Below are 18,604 nucleotides of genomic sequence, written 5' to 3'. Positions count from 1 at the left end.
GCATACCTGTCTGCAATGGCTGGCTCAGGTGAGCCGCCCTACGTAAACACACCTGTCTGCGACGCCCGGCTCGGGTGAGCTGCCCTACGTAAACACACCTGTCTGCGACGCCCAGCTCGGGTGAGCCGCCCTACGTAAACACACCTGTCTGCGATGCCCGGCTTGGGTGAGCCGCCCTACGTAAGCATACCTGTCTGCAATGGCTGGCTCAGGTGAGCCGCCCTACGTAAACACACCTGTCTGCGACGCCCGGCTCGGGTGAGCCGCCCTACGTAAACGCACCTGTCTGCGACGCCCAGCTCGGGTGAGCCGCCCTACGTAAACACACCTGTCTGCGACGCCCGGCTCGGGTGAGCCGCCCTACGTAAGCACACCTGTCTGCAATGGCTGGCTCAGGTGAGCCGCCCTACATAAACACACCTGTCTGCGACGCCCAGCTCAGGTGAGCAGCCCTACTAAACACACCTGTCTGCGACACCCAGCTCGGGTGAGCCACCCTACGTAAACACACCTGTCTGCGACGCCCGGCTCGGGTGAACCGCCCTACGTAAACACACCTGTCTGAGATGCCCAACTCATGGTGAGTAACCCTATGAAAAAAATCTGTTCGCAGAGCTCTACCCACATGAGCAACCCTAAAATAACAAACCACATGCCAGAATTTTAAACAAATAAATGCATTTTATTGAGGAAATTTTTTCAAGCGTTTAGCAAGGCTCCAGCATTACGAACAGTATTACCAATTCTTTGACCATTGGGGGAAATATAGACAGACACAGCGTCTTTTTCAGGACAAGTACACTTGAAAGAAGATCCAGGTCCCTGTTTGAGGTGGCTATGCATTATTCATTGCATACACAGTGGAATGAAATACACACGCAATTCTTATTTAATGGGCTACACGGCATCTTAAATGAATACACAACAGCTGAACGCTGGTATTGCTGAGCTCACTTGACATGGAATCTCAGGGGTGAGGCAGCAAAGGGTCCCTCGGATGTGACCCTAGTAGACCTCTCTGATAAAGGAAGAGTATCCCACCAAATGGACAGCATAGGTCAATGGGACAGGTGGGCTTGCCTTCTTCTAAAGCATCAGCTCGTAGGCATGTCACCAGGCTGGAGGGATGAATAGTCTGGGGCATCTCCTGGGTTATCAGGCAAGGGCTCATGCAGGATCTCCCCATTGCTATAGCTGGATGGTGCTGGCCACACCAGCAAATTTTGCCAGGTGGTTTGGTCAAACCATCTCCACCATCTTCATTACTCGTGAACAGTTCAATTAGTGACCTGTGATTGGTCACGTGGTATTATTTCTGTTCTCTGATTGGATAACTGAAACTTTTTAAAATGTGAGACTAGCCAATAAAGGCTTCTCCTGCTCTGACCTGGCTAGGTGAGTGTGCTCACTCAGGACCACAGTGACTGGTGTGAAGAGCAGCCGGTCTCCAAACCCTTAAGCAAACTATGGTGTTTCCACGGATGTCCGTGCAGAGGGAATAGCAAAGGGCTTGGAAGAGGTCAGCAGAAGGTCCCAGATAAGCCTGGATCCGAAGTCACTGAGGTCTGGTTTACTCTACACCACAGGACAGCTTACATCCACCTGACTATGGACGTATCTACACTTAAATTTGGCTCCTGCTGATGTAACTGCCCCACTACGGCGACTTAATAGCTCTGCCTCCACAGCAGTGTGGAGTCACGGGCGATGTAGTTAGGTCAACGCAGTGTCAGTACTGACACTGGCCTCTGGGAGCCATCCCACAATGCCCCATGCTGACAGAACAGCAAGTGCTCCTCGGGAGGACGCGCCCGCCAACACAAGGAGCGAAGCGTAGACACGCAGGAGCGATGTAATGGCTGGGGCGGCTGCATGGAGGGGTGTCGTGTATACATGGATGGATGATCTGCGAGTTGTGCAGAAGCAGTGTCTCATTGCAGAGCAGAGCTGGGCTGGTGACGGAAAGGACGGAGAGCCTGCTGGCTTGGGAGCTGGGCTGTCTCAGGCTCTGTTCCCTGCTCTGCTGCACGTTCCCTGAGCGACCAAAGCCAAGACATGCAGGATCTGTCTCTGCTGTGAAACCCCCCGTGATAGCGAGTCAGAGAGCCTGGTCCTGCACTGCAGTGCTAGAACAGCTGTGCGACGTGCCCACTCCGGCCGTGGAACCCAGCGAGGAGGGTGGAGCTCAGGGCCCGAGCTCCAGCCCACGTGGGAATGCCCACACTGCTGTTTTTAGCACCATAGCACTAGCCTGAGTCTGTAGACCCTGACTCGTTGCTGCCAGGGATTTTTCTTTTTTTGCAGTGTCGACATAACCTTAGTCTCTCTCTGCCTCAGTTTCCCATCTGCACAGTGGGGTAACAGCCCTGCTGTGCCTCACAAGAGTGTCACGAGGATAAATACAGTGAAGACTGTCAGGTGCTCAGATAATATGGTGCTGGGGACCAGGTAAATACATTAGCTAGCCTATGTGGGGACCAATCTGAAGCCCAATGAGCTGTTCTCCTTCCTCTGTGAAACAATGGCTAGATAGATCACTGCCCTGCCAGGACTGGACAATGCCCTGAGGCTTACAAGGAAGAGATTGTAATTAATGGCAGTGTTCTCACGGTCCCAGCTAGCGGAGCTCTGTGCAATTATTTCTGACAAGCCCTCCAAATACATTGTCTGTAGCTCTAGGATAGTAGGAGGGTCTTTATCAGCTCTGCAGAGCTGAGCTGAGAGCATAGCACCCTTTGTGCCAGGACTTCTGCTGGGTTATCAGCAGCTCAGTATTTAATAGGTGACCTCGTTTGCAGCATTGCTCATTTCATACAGTCTGGTGAGGTGCACCGCTCGCTCTGGTGCCAAACCAAAAATGCAAAGCCCGAAACAGCAGCATCAAATAAACAGAACTGATGCCAAGATACAGGGGCACCAGAACAGGGAGAGTGAGGGCACCGTGGCCAGCCCACTTTTACAAGCAGGAGCACTAGGCCTTCCCACTTTATACTGAATGTGAGGGCGAGGGACAGGGGGGAGGTAACAGAGAGGAGCAAGCAGGGGCTGGGATCTTGAGGGGACAGGTGGCATGGGAGCAGGGCCTAGAGGGCAGGGGCAGTGGGGGGGTGGGGGCTTAGGGAGAAGAGGGGCTGGGGGACAGTCTGGGCACTAGTGGCCCCCCCATACACACTTTTAGGGACCTTCTGCCACTCCTGCTGAGACAGCCCAGGGGGATTTGATGCTGAGTGTTGTATCAGTTTCCCCATCATCTGACAGACATGGCCAGGGGTTAATTTACTTGCCAATGATGCCGGAGTCCCAGGCTGCCGCGCTGGCAAACTGCAGAGCCGAGGGGCCTCTCTGGAGGACGAGGGGCCAGTTTGCCACAGCATCTGGCTGCCGGGGTGTAATTCGGCACCGTGGCCACAGACTCCAGGGGGCACGTTGACTGTACAAGCCAGTCCGCACGCTGCAGCGAAACCCCGTGCCACTGACTCCGGAGGAAAGGATGAGCGAAATCACGCACCTGGGAGCTGGGCTGAGAGCTGTGGTCCTCAGGCCTCTGCTGTGGCTTGAGCTCCCTTCGCTAGCGGGAGTCGGAGCCGTTCTGTGGGCTCAGCCACTAGATGGCACTCAGATACGCCACGCCAGTACATTTCCTACGGGCCTACAGGAATTAGAGATGGAAAACGGCCCCAGCGGGTCCCATCTCTCCCCAGCCCTGGTGACCAATCCGGGGCTGATTGCTCCTGGCAGTTCCCTAACTCCTCGGACCCTGCGCTAGCCGCTAGGCTGTGCTTCCTCTAAGCTCCTGCCTTCCTGGGTAATTTCAGGGAGGTTTCCAGCACCCTGTGCCTTCTGCTTGAGTCTGTAATGGGATATCCCAGCCATGGGTGCCAGGCTGGGGACAGCACCTGCAGCAGGGAGCATCCTGGGCTCTCCATGGATCCTGCACCTTTTGAAAGTCTCCCCCACAGCTAGGCAAATATATACCAAGGTGGTGATGGAAGTGAAGCCTCTGGGCTCCTCACGCCCTCTCCCGTTTGTTTCCTAGACTCATCGGCACGTTCCGGATGGTGCTGCAGAAGGTGGTGGAGGAAGGCCAGCTGGAGGTGACGGACACGTTAATAGACGACAATAACTCTGCCATTCAGGTAGGTGACACAGAACAGCGGCTGCTTTCTGCCTTTCTGTCCTCCAGCAACGTGCGCGTGGGGCACCGCTGCCTCCTACTGGGAGGAATGGTAGAGCTGCATGAGTGCACATGAGATTGTTTCCCTCTAGTGTCCACCCATGCACCGGACTCTCCAAATCTTGGCAGCCTTTCCCCGCCAGTCCTTACTGATTTCTGGTGAAGGCTCATCCAGGATCAAGAGGTATGAAACTGTGGATATGTGTCTGCACCTTGAGCTGGCAGTGGAATTCCCAGCTTGAAGAGACACACCCATGCTAGCGCTGATCCTGGTAGCAAGCTGAAAACCGAGTGGAATTACACCCCAGCTCGAAGTGCAGACATACCCCATTTCTAGGGTACTTTCAGACAATGCGTAAAACCTGGTCCCGTGGCTTTGTCAGAGCCCTGAGCTCAACACTGCTGCAAGGAATGGCAGAATAGGTCTGCAGGGAGCTAATGTGGCCTGTCACATGCACATTGGCGCAACGTGCTCCGCAGAAAGCAGAGCAGAGCGCACCATTGCTGGCAGACTAGAAGCCTGGGAATAAGGACTTGTAGACCCTACTCTGTCCCAGCCCTACAGTCGACTCTGTGCCCTTGGCAATGATGAAACTTCCCACTCTTCCACACCATGTAGGTAGGAAAACCATGTTTTAATGATCTGGGACCTGATCCAAAGCCCACTGAAGTCAGTGGGGAAAACTCCTCCTGCCTTTGGGTCAGCCCTTAGGTTTTTAACCCAGTATTATTGAAATATATTTGTCAAACTGAATCAACAGCTGCTCCCTGCTGAGATGAGGCTACATGAGACGCTTTGAAGTTAAGTGATTTCTGCATAGGTGGCACTGGAGTCTTCCGTTTGGGGAGGTTTACACACAAGCGCTGGCAGCTCCCTAGAAGTGTGGGGTGTGGGGGGCCCACTGGCACCTGGACTAGGGCCTTGCCCCAACTCTGCCTCTTCCCCTGACACCCCTCTCACTCTTCTCCACCTCACCCCCTGCCACTCGCTCCTCTCCGCCTCTTCCGCCAAGGCCCGGCCACTCGCCTGCCCACTCCTCTGTGTGGCGGTCATGGGGGCTTAGGGGGAAGAGGTGGAGCAAGGGCAAGACCCTGGGAAAAGAGGCAGAGAGGGGGCGGGGCCTCAGGGCAGAGCGTGGACAGGGTCACAGTCTGGGCACCGGTGCCCCCCACCCTTCTAGGGAGTTTCGCTTCTGGCACTCCAAAGTTGGCAGGCTGACGTGCCTCCAAAGGGATGGATCAGAGAAACCCCCTTGGGACTGGCACCTGATGTGCCTAGGCTACCTCTGAGCCCATTTTACCTGCTAGCGCAGGACTCCAGAACCCTGCCTTGTTTGAGCCAGACACGCTAGCCTGCTGCAAACACAGATCCAAATCTGAACCACATTCCCCACAAGCTGCAGGCCGAACGGAAAACAGCTTAAGAAGTGCTCCTGTCTCCAGCACTCAGATGCCCAGTTCCCAGTGCGGTCTAAACCCAAATAAATCCATTTTACTCTGTATAAAGCTTATACAGGGTAAACTCATAAGTTGTTCGCCCTCTATAACACTGATAGAGAGAGATGCACAGCTGTTTGCTCCCCCAGGTATTACTACATACTCTGGGTTAATTAATAAGTAAAAAGTGATTTTATTAAATACATAACGGGGATTTAAGTGGTTCCAAGTGGTTAACAGACAGAACAAAGTGAATCACCAACAAAATAAAATAAACCACACAAATCTAAGTCTACACCAGTAAGAAGCTGAATACAGACAAAATCTCACACTCAGAGATGTTCCAATGAGCTTCTTTCACAGACTAGACTCTTCCTAGTCTGGGCCCAATCCTTTCCCCGTGCAGCCCTTGTTCCAGCTCAGGTAGTAGCTAGGGATTCTCACGACTGCAGCCCCTTTGTTCTGTTCCACCCCCTTGTATAGCTTTGGAACAAGGCGGGATCCTTTGTCCCTCTCTGGGTCCCCCCCTCCTCTAAATGGAAAGCACCAGGTTAAAGATGGATTCCAGTACCAGGTGACATGGTCGCATGTCCTGTGAGACCCCAAGCCTTCATTCCTCCCAGCCTGACTCACAGGAAGGCCTGCAAGTAAACAGAACCATCTACAGTCAATTGTCCTGGTTAATAGGAGCCATGAAGATTCCAAACCACCACATTAATGGCCCACACTTTGCATAATTACAATAGGCCCTCAGAGTTATATTCTTATTCCTAGTTTCAGATGCAAGTGTAACCCTTCTGCCCCTCTGAGTTGGCAGCAGGGCCGGGTTCAGTATCCAGGGTTCTGTTTCAATAACACAAAGCATAACCGGCTCGAGCCCCACCAGTGACTGGGACACTTACATACCACCCCCCCGGGCGCCTCTAGGAGGCAATACTTCCCCTCTCGCAAGCACGGAGTCTGAGTGTACAAAAATTTTTTATAAAGAAAGGAATCAATGCGGCATCCCATGGAGAAACACCACAAACAGGGTTATAACACAAACCCTAAACAAAACCCACACCTCAATGGCAATGTCCTTTTCCCCTTGGGTCTTAAGTCCAATCACTCCAAAGTCCAACAACCCAAAGTCTCTGGTCAATGCACCCCAGAATTCAAGAGTTTATTTGTAGAGGTCCCTCCCCCAGCGGTCCAGCCGGTCCAGGACCTTATATGGTCCAGGACCAATGCCCTGCCTCTCCGTGGGTTCTGCTTCCGCCTTCTCCATGAACTGCTCCGCCTTAGCGCTCCACTCTGCTCCTCCAGCTGTCCTCACAAACTGCTCCGCTCACCAGCTGCCTCGTGAGCTGCTCCAGTTGTCCCTGCAAACTGCTCGCCCGCTCACTCCGTGGGCCACTCCACAAGTCCCACAGCTACTCCGCTCTGCCAGCCGCTCCGCTCCACCAGCTGTCCTGTGGTCCGCTCCCGCCATCTCCACAAACTGCTCCACTCCGCCAACTGCTCTGTTCCGCAGTATAGCTTCAGGCTCCCCCACCAGTTAGCACAGTACTCAGTGCTCCAGCTCAGTAATTTCAGCTCTTAGTTGCTCAGCACATAGTAGGGGAGCCCCAGTGCTAGTGCACCATTAGCCCAAAGTGAGTTCAGTAAGCTGTATCTAGATTCTTAAGGGATGAATAAAAAAAAATCAACTCTGACATTCCACAGTGGAGGGGAGGGGGGCGGGCAGGGGAGGGAAGACGAACTGGTGCATCTGGCTCCACAAGGCACCTGCACCACCAGGCACAGAGCCTGTCCCCCAACCTCTCACAGTTCATAGGATTTTGAACCCCTGTCCCATGTTTAGCAGTACACCAAACAACTGAGGTTGAGTCATTTCTGTCACAAAGCAGTCCCACAGCTCCCCATTCACACAATCAGGGTGACAAACTTTTTTTTCCCTCCTGCCCCAGTAACAAAGAAATTAGGGATCCCAGAGCCGTTAAAATCACCATCCCAAGCTGCTGTGGGTTTATGCTAAGTGTGAGGTGGACGCCAATGCAAATCTGTCCACACCTTTTGAGATTCTTGACATTCTTTCCACACTCCCTACAATTCACCACCAGATGTCAGGATACAGCTCATCCTGACTCTGCTTACACAAGAATGATACATTCATACAAATAGGATGACCACACTCAAAGATTTTAAGCTTTGTAATGATATTTTACAAGAGACCTTGTGCATGAAGCATGTTCCAGTTACATTATATTCACACTCATTAGCATATTTTCATAACATCATATAGAGTGCACCGTCACAGAGGTGACCCATGCTACATCTGCAGCATTTGCTCTCCTGCACGGCCAGACTTTCTCCCCAGACCTCTTATACACACCGCCCATCATCTTCTGAATTAGTTCTATGCAGAAAGGCTGGCATTTTGAAAACCAGCTGTATATAATTCCCTGATCAATTTAAAAAACATCAGAGGGAAGTGCTTCCAGTGCTAGCCAGTCGCTAGCAAACATGAGGATGGTGATTTTACCTCTGTGTGCGGCAAGGGTGAGAGCGATGCAGGAATACTGCATCCCGCTAAGGTGTCCAGTCCTTAAAATGGCTGTTGAAAAACTGGAGAATGAGCCAAAAGAATGAGTCGAGGGCTGGAGAAGACACCTTGCAGTGAGAGACTTAAAGAGCTCGATCTATTTAATTTGCCAAAAAGGAAGATGAAGATGAAGAGGTGACTTGAGCACAGTGTGTAAGTAGGGTGGGAAGCATTCGGTTTTTACTAGTAACGTCGATTTCACCATACCCATGTAAGCAGGGAATGGCCTCGCTATTGTGGGGAACTTTCCTGGCTTCTGCACTACCCTGGTGAAGTGGGCGAGGAAAGGATCTGAGTCCTCGCTCCCACTCCCTTTACCCAGAGGCCTTCCTGCCCTTGAGGGCTCCCTTTCCACTCTCCTGTCTGGCAGAGTCCTCATAACCCCCACAAGGCTGGGCCCAGGATTCCTGGGGGGCTTCAACCCCAACCCTGCTGTGGTCACCCAGGACAGGAGCTAGGGTGTCTCCACTCCGAGGTACCCTCTCTGCACTGGGCACCTCCCTGACCCACTGATCATTTCATACAATTTAAAGCAAATACAAGTTGTTTAATTAACAACTAATTTAAAAAAAGAATAAGGAAAAATGGGAAAGGTTACAGGAAAACACATCACCCTGCTCCATGGCATGGAACATTACAAACAGTGTCTCTGGACATCAAGGCAATTCAGTCTGTTCCTTGTAGGTCCCAAGCCTCCTTCTCATGCCCTGGCTGTGCTGCAGGGATGCTGCGGGTTGGACACTTGCAATAGTGGTGGCCACACACCTCCGGGCTTTGGGTGGTGGGACCCTTCTTCCCAGCATCAGCCCCCCATCGGGTTAAGAACCCCCTCCCAGCCTGGCCTGCAGGGACCCTTGGCTGGGGGAGTCTTTCTGCACTGGACCCTTTGCCCAAGGTCCCCCCTTGGCTGGTCCCAGCTGCTCACCACGCCTGGCTCTCTGGCTGGCACGGCTCTGCTCCCAGCACAGCTTGGGCCCTGCTTTCTCCTTAGCTCGACCCCACTCTCTCTGACCCAGACAATTCCAGCTCACATGGAGGCCAGGACCCTAGCCTCCTGACTCCCTGATTAGCCTGCCTGCCCTGTCAATCAGGCTCAGAGGCTGAGGCTGACCTGGAGCATTGGCCTCTCCCCAATCTTTTAGTGCTGGGAGGCAGCCAACCAAAACACCCCCCTGAATGTCAGTAAGGGGGCAAGAGTCCCCTTACACCCACACCAACCCAGGGGAAGGTATTTCCATCCGGGGTACTCGACACTGGCAGGTAGGCAGCATAAGAGAACTGCTGCTTGAGGATTTGTTAGTTTGACGGAAGGATATTTACTTTGTACATTTTGGCCTGTGATGTTTATCCGTATATGTTTTGATGGTTGTAAAGTTTTCACTTTTTGAAGCTCAGTGTCTCCTGTCATTAAATGATTCTTGTCTGATCTCCCACATTGTCTGCCCCCCTCTAATTTCCTGCAGCTGTGAAAACTTAAATTGATAAAAATTGAGGAAAAAATGCTTTAAAACCCTCCATTTTGCACAACTGTGAAAATTTAAATCACTAAAAACAATTTTAATGCTTAAAAATAAACATCGATATTATCCATGGAAATTGTTTTAAAAAAATTGAATTCTGCCGAGCCTGAATATAAGGACCTTCCTGGAGAAGAAATACCAGGTACTAAAGGATCCTTCAATCTGGTGCAGAAAGACCAACAAAAAATCAACGTCTGGAAGCTAAAGCCAGACAAATTCCAATCAGCAATGCCGCACACATTGTTAACGGGGAGGGTTATTAGCAATTGGAACAAGCTACCAAGGAAAAGAGAGAGTCTCTAGTGCTTGCGGTCTTCAGATCCAGATTGGAGGCCTCTGTGGAAGATGTCAAGTATCAGGGCGTAGCCATGTTAGTCTGCATCCACAAAAACAACAAGGGGTTGGGTGGCACCTTAAAGACTAACAGATTTATTTGGGCATAAGCTTTCATGGATAAAAAACCTCACTGACTCCATGCATCTGAAGAAGTGGGATTTTTACCCACGAGAGCTTATGCCCAAATAAATCTGTTAGGTCTTTAAGGTGCCACCGGACTCCTTGATGTTTCTATGGAATATGTGTTAGCCACACACAAGTCCTTCTGCTCAGGACGGGGTACCTGGGTGAAACTCTCTGGCTTGTGAGGACCTGCTGGTCCCTTCTGGCTGTAAGCTCTATGAATCTGTAACTAGAGGAGTCAGTGCAAGACTGCAGACCAAGAGGAGAAGTGATTTAACTGTGGCTCGGCTACAAACTGACTGACTGACCAGGGCAAGTCACAGCTGGTCTCAAGGCCTCAGTTTCCCCACCTACAAAATAATACTTCCCTGCCTCCCAGGGATGTTGTGGGGATTAATGAGCCAACGTTTGTGCCATTCTTAGAAAAAACATATAAAGCCCTAGCGCCAATACCAAACTATCATTCCTGGGAATTTGGCATAAATGTTTGGCAGACAGAACAAGAGTGAATAGCATCTCGATCCCCAGTAAGTCCCTCAGTAAGTCCTTGGAGTTGCATGCTGTGTGTCCGCATCTGAATGAGAGAAATACATTTGATATGCAGCTAATATACATATTCTTGAGTTCATACCACTTGCATTGGGATAACTATCAGATCCCTGGAATATATTGTCCCTAAAGAGCTGACGCACTCTGTCTGAACTCTGTGTTCAGGTCCCGTTCATCTGGGCTGCGCAGGACTTGCTTGAATTGGTGGGAGGATATAGTCTAAGCAGGATTTTTAGACTCGCCTTTTCCCATGCAGTGTCCATGGCAACTTCTTATGACAGAAAGGACAATTTAGCCATGTAAATTCTTTCAAAACCCCATCTAGCCCCCCTGTTGCTGCAGCTCCAGTGACTGTGTTAAATAGGGGGAGAGGCTGCGTTCTCTAAACCAGCGGTTCTCAACCTTTCCAGACTCAGGTGTGTGAAGCCCGAGTCCTGGTGCCCGGGGCTGAAGCGTGTAACTTAGCATTGTGGGGTTCCCAGTGGCATGGGACTGCAGGCAACTGCCCTGCTTGCCACCCACTAATGCTAGCCCTGCACTTGCGACCTCCCTAAACCCATCCCATGAGCCCACTGGGGTGAGAAACACTGATCTAGATGAGTTGATGTACCCCCTGCATACCACCAGGGTACCTGTGCCCCTGCTTGAGAACTGCTGCTCTAAGCATACATCCCATGGTGCTCTGCAAGGGATAAGACAGCGGGGATGCAACCCCTGTGAACAACTCCGGACTGAGTAGCTCCTCTCAGAGCTGACCACGTAATCACCAGAGCTGGAGAGACACCCATTTTCTGCAGGCTTTGAAAGATGCTGTTTCCTTTGTCAGTCACAGAAATGCGCCACCTGCAATTTTGGACAGTCCCATAGGGGGACCAGAGGGAATCAGACTCAGAGCTGTTACAGTAGCATAGTCAGAGCAGCGGGCTGGGAGCCAGGAGACCTGTTCTCTGCCACTGACTCGCTAGGTGACCTTGGGCAACTCACGTCCCATCTTTGTGCCTCACTGTCCCCACGTATAAAATGGGATAATGATCGGAGGCAACTGATTTTTTTAAAATGGCTTTTTGATCAACATGAAGTGTTCATAGTGATCAAATTTTTCTGGCTCTTCACTGAAAAAGCAAATCAGTAAAAAATTGTGAAGGTTCTTTTATTTTTTTTTGGTTTACAAAAACAGAAACATTTTACTGAGAACCATTTTTTATTTTTTTTAACTGAAAGCACGGTTTGAAAACTCATTTATCCCCAGGTTTTAGTTTAAATTTTTTTCATAGAAAAACAAACCAAAAAAAGTGGCAGAGATTTTTTTTAACTTGAAAATTTTCTAAATTTCCTTCAGAACATAATTAGCATTTTTTTGACTAGCTCTAATAATGACACTCAGCTATCTCCCTGAGGAGCTGTGAGTAGATCCCTGAAAAATATAGACAAAACATTTTTTCTGCTTTTTGGCTACATTTTTCAACTTTTCGCTTTCACGACAATACCTCTACGATTGGATCATAAATGAGTATTTCCCACAGAAAGTTCCATTTAGATAACAAAATCGATTTTCCTATAAAAATATCATTTTTGGCCAAAACCTTTTGACCATAATGATGGGAATTAAGTGATTGTTTGTCAAATGCTCTGAGGTCTGCTGGTGGGAAGCAAAGTCCACATCTTTGCATCCTAGTGACTTCTGCATCACTTGATCACTTGCAATCTCTAAATCATGACTGACAATGCTGCAGCTCAAACAGAAATCAGGGACGTGATGCAGTGACAAAGAAAGGCCAATGTGATCCTTTGAGCCTCTCCTGCTGTGGCATCTTCCAAGAATTTCACAAGGCACATCCTCCTTCACGTTACTTTTGGTCCTGCTTTGAGCAGGGGGTTGGACTAGATACCTCCTGAGGTCCCGTCCAACCCTGATATTCTAAGATTCTTTGACTCTAAACCTGGGAGTACTCAGTAGGAGCAGGGAGATCATTTTGACCTCTGTCTACGATATTGGTGAGACCAATACTGGAATAATACATCATGTTTTGGTGTCCACATTTTAAACTGGCCATTGAAAAACTGGAGAGGGTGCAGAGAAGAGCCACAGAAATGACTGGATGCCTTACGGTGAGAGACTTAAGGAGCTCAATCTGTTCAGCTTTTCAAAAAAAGATTGAAAGGTGACTTGATTACAGTGTAAAGACACCTTCGAGGGGAGAAATACCAGGTACTAAAGGATTTTTTAATCTAGCAGAGTAAAGCAGAACAAGAACCAATGGCTGGATGCTGAAACCAGACAAATTCAAATTAAAAATAAGACACCAATTTTTACCAACATGGGTGATTAACCATCAGAGCAAACGACCAAAGGAAATGGTGGATTCTCCAATTTTTTGAATCCAGACTAGCTGCCATTCCGGAAGGAGCTTTAGCCCAGTGAGACTCAGACCTCCCTGTTTCAGGAGTCAAATTAGAGACCAGTGTTACCCAAAAGAGCCCCAGGAGTGGGAATTCATTGCTTCATTTACTATAGCACAGTATCATGTCGTCATATTTAAATAGTATGACAGGGGAGATATTTAGTTTATAACATGGGCAATGGGTATCCACAGCCAGGCTGCGGCCCCGTCCATGCTCTGCCCCGATGCCCCACCCTCACTCCCCCTCTCCCCTGAAGCTGGCAGGGGCTCAGCTTTGAATGGGGTCCTAGCCGATAGGGGGCAGGCAGAAGGGGTGGGGCTGGGGTCTAGCCTCCCCAAAGGTGTGGGATTCACCCACCGTCTAGATATATAGATATATATATATATATGATTCTCACAGCAAATAAATTAATAATCTAGTGCAAGTTAACAATTTAATTGGTTAATAACCTAGTGAAAGCATAACTTAGATCGGTTAATAATTAAATCACACCATGTGTTAATATCATGTGCTGCAAAGAGCTGCCAGAGGCACATTAAAGAGCCAGCTGCGGCTAGCAAGCCTCAGTCCGCATATCACTAATTTAGCCAAACACCCGGTGGAGGACTCAAGGCAGGCTTCGGTGGGTGACATTTTTCTGGCCTGCATTACATGGGAGGTCAAGTGAGATGATCTAATGGTCTCTTCTGGTCTTAGTATTTAGGAATAAATCTTCTTACCTGCATGCTCACGCGCTGGCCTCACTCGCTGAGTGTGTTTGGTTTGTGTTCCAGACCAGTGTCTCCATAGAGATCAGGTACCAGGCCATGGATGGCACCGTGGGTACCTGGAATGATGGGGAATTTCTGGAGACTCCTAACTCCCGGTCGGAGGGTGAAGGCCCCTTGGAGACAGAAAGCCTGCTCCCCGGGCACTGGCAGGGCTCTGCGGTGTCTTCTGGCAAGTCCAACCCCGGCCTGAAACCGGCAGAGAGGAACTTCAGGAGGTAACATTCCACCCGCGGCACCAACTTGATTCCCAGGCACTGCCCGGTGTGGGCAGAATTCTTGGCATGAGCGTGCAGTGGCAATGTGCCCTCCTCAGTATGGTTACGGAGGGGGAGATACAAAGCCCTGTTTGTCATTATTCATAGCTCCACCATCTTCATGTAACAATGCAGCAAAGGGAGATAGATGTACATGCTAGCGCAGATGCGTCTCATCTCCGCATTGTGGCTGGATTTGCATTTCCAGCGGCGTATTCACCCTGTTCATTTTAAACAGGTCAGTGTGCATGGCAGGATGTGGCTGCAGCTGCTTCTCCTCTGCCTCGAAACTCAGGCCAAAAAAAAAGGGCTGCAAGACACAGGAGAATTAGCCTGACAGACTCACTCTGGGATTCCTGCCTGCTTGGTGGCCATGCCTCACGTTCAGAAGCCAAGCACCGCCCCTGAGACTAAGGCCCCACCCCTTGGAATAAGACACATTGTCCAGGCTGCTTCAGTGCCAGACTCTGCTCATGCATATTGAGAGATGGCCCCTGAAAGAGACATTGGTTACAGGCTAATTATGGGGGGAACACAACATTTGTCTACATACTGCACTTCTAACATACTGTAACTGCAGGGCTAAGCAGAAGGGAAAAGTCGGGTGATATTCACTGCCACCAGGTGGTAACTGTTGGCAATGCAGATGTGTTATGGCAACCCGGAATATAACCCGGTGCTGGATGCGGTTTCAGACCTGGAGGAGAACAAACCAGTGATCAGCAGCTTGCTCTAGGGTATGATGTTTACACTGCCCTCTCACTGGGGTTCCAGCTGAGGCCTGCAACACACTGGTTTAAATGTAGCTGGGGGTGAGGTCTGTCCCATGCAGACACGTGCGCACAGGAGGCGTTCAGCAGCCATCAGGAGAGCAGCTCCAACAGTTTACTGAGAATCGGTTAGGAATTAATTGGAAATGTCGGGCATTGCTGGGCCGAAGTAGCTGATGATTTCCTAGAGACTAGTTATCCCAGGTCCTGGGCCCTGGGCCCTGGGCCCTGGGGTGGAGCTGAGTGTTAAAGCAAACCTGTTACTGAGATTTGTAGTGTGCCCGGGGGGAGCAGGAAATGCAAATATAATGAAACAAGATGTGGGGAGGATTAGGCGACTGGCTGTTGGTTAGGCCTCTTCATATCAGATGGGATTGTAATGCTTGGCATTTATATAGCGCAGGCATAGGCAACCTATGGCACAGGTGCCGAAGTCGGCACGTGAGCTGATTTTCAGTGGCACTCACACTGCCCCGGTCCTGGCCACCAGCCTGAGGGCTCTGCATTTTAATTTAATTTTAAATGAAGCTTCTTAAACATTTTAAAAACCTTATTTACTTTACATACAACAATAGTTTAGTTCCATATTATAGACTTAGAGAAAGAGACCTTCTAAAAATCTTAAAATGTATTACCGGCACTCGAAACCTTAAATTAGAGTGAATAAATGAAGACTCGGCACAGCACTTCTGAAAGGTCGCCAACCCCTGATATAGCACCTTGAATCCCAAAGGATCCCACAGCATTTCACGGGCAGAGTACAGCACCACTGACATGCAGCCACCTCTGGGGTGGGATCTGGCAGCTGGGTTACAGCAACACTGACATGCAGCTGTGTCTGAGTTGGGAGTGGCAGCTCAGCTGACAAGTGCACAGCAAAACAGATGCTCATCTACCACCGTGAGGTGATGGACATGGTGTAAGCACCTAGCTAGATGGATCAAATGGGGATATTTTGGTCTAGGGTATAGGACAAGCTCTTGCACCTTTGAACTTTTAACATGCACCCTGAGCAGATGGGGCCTTGGTTTTCTAATGAGACTGTAACCCCCCCGCTCACCCCCCATGACCTGGGCTTTTGTAATAGAAGGATCTGAGTTCTATCCCTGGTAGATACTGTTCCAAGTAACCATTGTATGTGACATAGTGGTAACTATGCAGTTTTCCTGGTGTGTCCCCTCTCATGGATCCTCAACAGGATTTGAACTCAGAACCTTCCATACTACAGCATTGGCCTCTACCCTAGAGCTAAAGGAGTAACTCCGCCAATGCATGTCAGCAGTCAGCTGCTCTCCACTATGAGGCTGTATCACTAGAGACGGACCCAACACGCTTTATGAGCATGTTACACTTGCTGTGTTGTTTTGCTCTAATCTGACTCCTGCCGACTCCACACTCCTGTGGCGGCCGCTCACAGAGACCGTTGCGAAGCACCCAGCACTGTTCACCCCAGTGACTAGATGTCCCAGCCAGTTTGGATGAGAGCCAGGCCTATGCACATGGACGTGAAGATGAAATGACACGTGAATTTGAGGTTCACAGGGTTGGGGGGCAAAGGCATGGACACCCGAGTTTGCATGTGTGTGGAGGGACAGGAGGTGAGGAACAGTGCCTGGGTTCATGCATGCATGAATGAGTAGGGCTCTTCGCAGCCAAAAGGGCTAGGGGCGTCGGGCCTGATTCTGGTTTACACTGGCATATCTGAGATCAGGAGCAGGCCTAGGGTGTTTGTATGAGCTGTCTAGGGTGACCAGACGGCAAATGTGAAAAATCAGGACAGGGGGTGGGGGTAATAGGAGCCTAAAGAAGAAAAAGACCAAAAAATTAGGACTGTCTCTATAAAATCGGGACATCTGGTCACCCTAAAGCTGTCATTTATGGAGGTGCTGATCAGTGACTCCCATGTTAAGGTGGCCCGGAGAGCTGACCGAACCTGAATAGATAGAAAACAGCTCGGAGGATGGGGGCTTGAGTCACCACTGCAGTACTTCTACTTCACCCCGTGGCAGCTCCAGGGAAACTGTCATAACATGGGGTCAGCCGGTGTGGACCCAGCCCTGTTGGGGACCTGAGGGAAACAGCTCTCAGACCTCCAAGATAGGATCTGCTCTCTCGCCCTGTTATAGTATTCTTTCCCAAATCTGAACCTTAGTGTCCAGAAAATGAGATACTAGCATGAATCCTCTAAGCTTAATTACCAGCTTAGATCCTGTAGTGCTGCCACCAACCAGAAACTCCAGTGTCTGGTACACTCTGTCCCCCAAAAACCTTCCCTGGGGACCCCAAGACTCAGATTCCTTGAGTCTCACAACAAAGGGGAATAAACCATTTCCCTCCCTAGGTTACCCTGGAAGACCCTTCTCCCCCACCCATTCCCTGGTGAGTACAGACTCAATCCCCTTGAGCTTTAACTAGGAAAAAAATCAAACAGGTCTTAAAAAGCAAACAGGTACTGTGTTCAGTGCACTGTTAGTGTTTGTCCTGGAGTATTCTTTGCGTCGTAGCGGCGAAAGTCGGCTACACGATCGCACAGATATGCATAATTTTTCATGGCCTGACATGGAACCACGCTTCCTCAGCTCTTCGTCCCTTCCTACCTACGTCATTGATGATCTTCTCATCTGGACCATGGAGGAGCTTTAGAAATTCCACCCTTGATTTCACAACTTCCACCCACCATACCTCGCCTGGACCATCTACCACGGGTCACTTTCTGGACCCATGGTGCAATATCGATAGTCACTTACACACCTATATCGAATTACCGACGCTATGCTACCTTCATGCTCCAGGCTTCCATCCCGGAAATTAGCGTCCATTTGTCCCAGCAAGCCACTGGGTACAACCGCATCTGCCCTCTAACTCAGGACGGACAACACCTACAAATCTCCACCAGATTTCCTAACTACAATACCGACGAGGAATTAGGAAACGATAACAGGCAGAGTGTACCAGAAGTCTACCTGAAGACAACCACAGAAATGACTCAACAGGACTCCACTGGCCATCGCACTACAGCCCCCAGCTAAATCCCTCCAACGCGAGCATCAGTGCTCTACAACCCATCCTGGACATGATCCCAAACACTTCACAAGGTCTGGGGTGGCAGGCATCCCTGCCCACAGCAAACTTCAACCTGAAATATTCTCGACCAGCAACTGCACACCGTACCATAGTAACTAGCTCAGGAAGCATCCACACGAACACCTCGATGCACTCTACCACATATCTACACCGCGACATCATCACGGCCCTAACAGTCGCCATCAACCATCCTGTTCTTCACACTGACGTCCACCAATGTAAATATACGCAATCATATGCCCAGCAATGCCTCTATGTACATCGGCAACTGGACACGCCCTTAGGAAAGGATAATGACACAATCAGATATCAGTGAAGGGCAATATAACAAACCTGTTAGGATAGAGCTTCAACCCTCCTGTGCCCACACTATAGCAGACGTTAAGGGGGCATCGCTGCAGCAAAAAACTTTCAGGACCAGACTTCAAAGAGAATGCTGAGCTTCAGTTCATCTGCAAATTTGACACCATCAGCTCTGGACTAAACAAAGATGTGAATGGCTTGCCAATTACAGAACCAGTTCTCTCCTTGGTTTTCACACCGTCTACTTGCTAGGAACAGGGCCTCATCCTCCTGATTGGAACTAACCTTGTTTCTCCA

At 50.0% G+C, this 18,604-nt stretch overlaps 1 protein-coding gene across 4 annotated transcripts in view; it reads left to right on the top strand.

Moving 5' to 3' along the window:
• Window positions 1–18,604, top strand: part of OTOF (otoferlin) — a 210,340-nt gene that overhangs the window by 79,890 nt on the left and 111,846 nt on the right. For all 4 annotated transcript variants that reach the window (XM_075063563.1, XM_075063562.1, XM_075063561.1 and 1 more), the window contains exons 4-5: window positions 4,037–4,136; window positions 13,900–14,111. In XM_075063563.1, the coding sequence (XP_074919664.1) occupies window positions 4,037–4,136; window positions 13,900–14,111 (312 nt within the window). The remainder of the gene's footprint in view (window positions 1–4,036; window positions 4,137–13,899; window positions 14,112–18,604) is intronic.

Source organism: Chelonoidis abingdonii, chromosome 3 (assembly GCF_003597395.2).
Source record: "Chelonoidis abingdonii isolate Lonesome George chromosome 3, CheloAbing_2.0, whole genome shotgun sequence".
Classification (NCBI taxonomy): Eukaryota; Metazoa; Chordata; order Testudines; family Testudinidae; genus Chelonoidis; species Chelonoidis abingdonii.
This window is presented reverse-complemented; position numbering and strand designations above follow the sequence as displayed.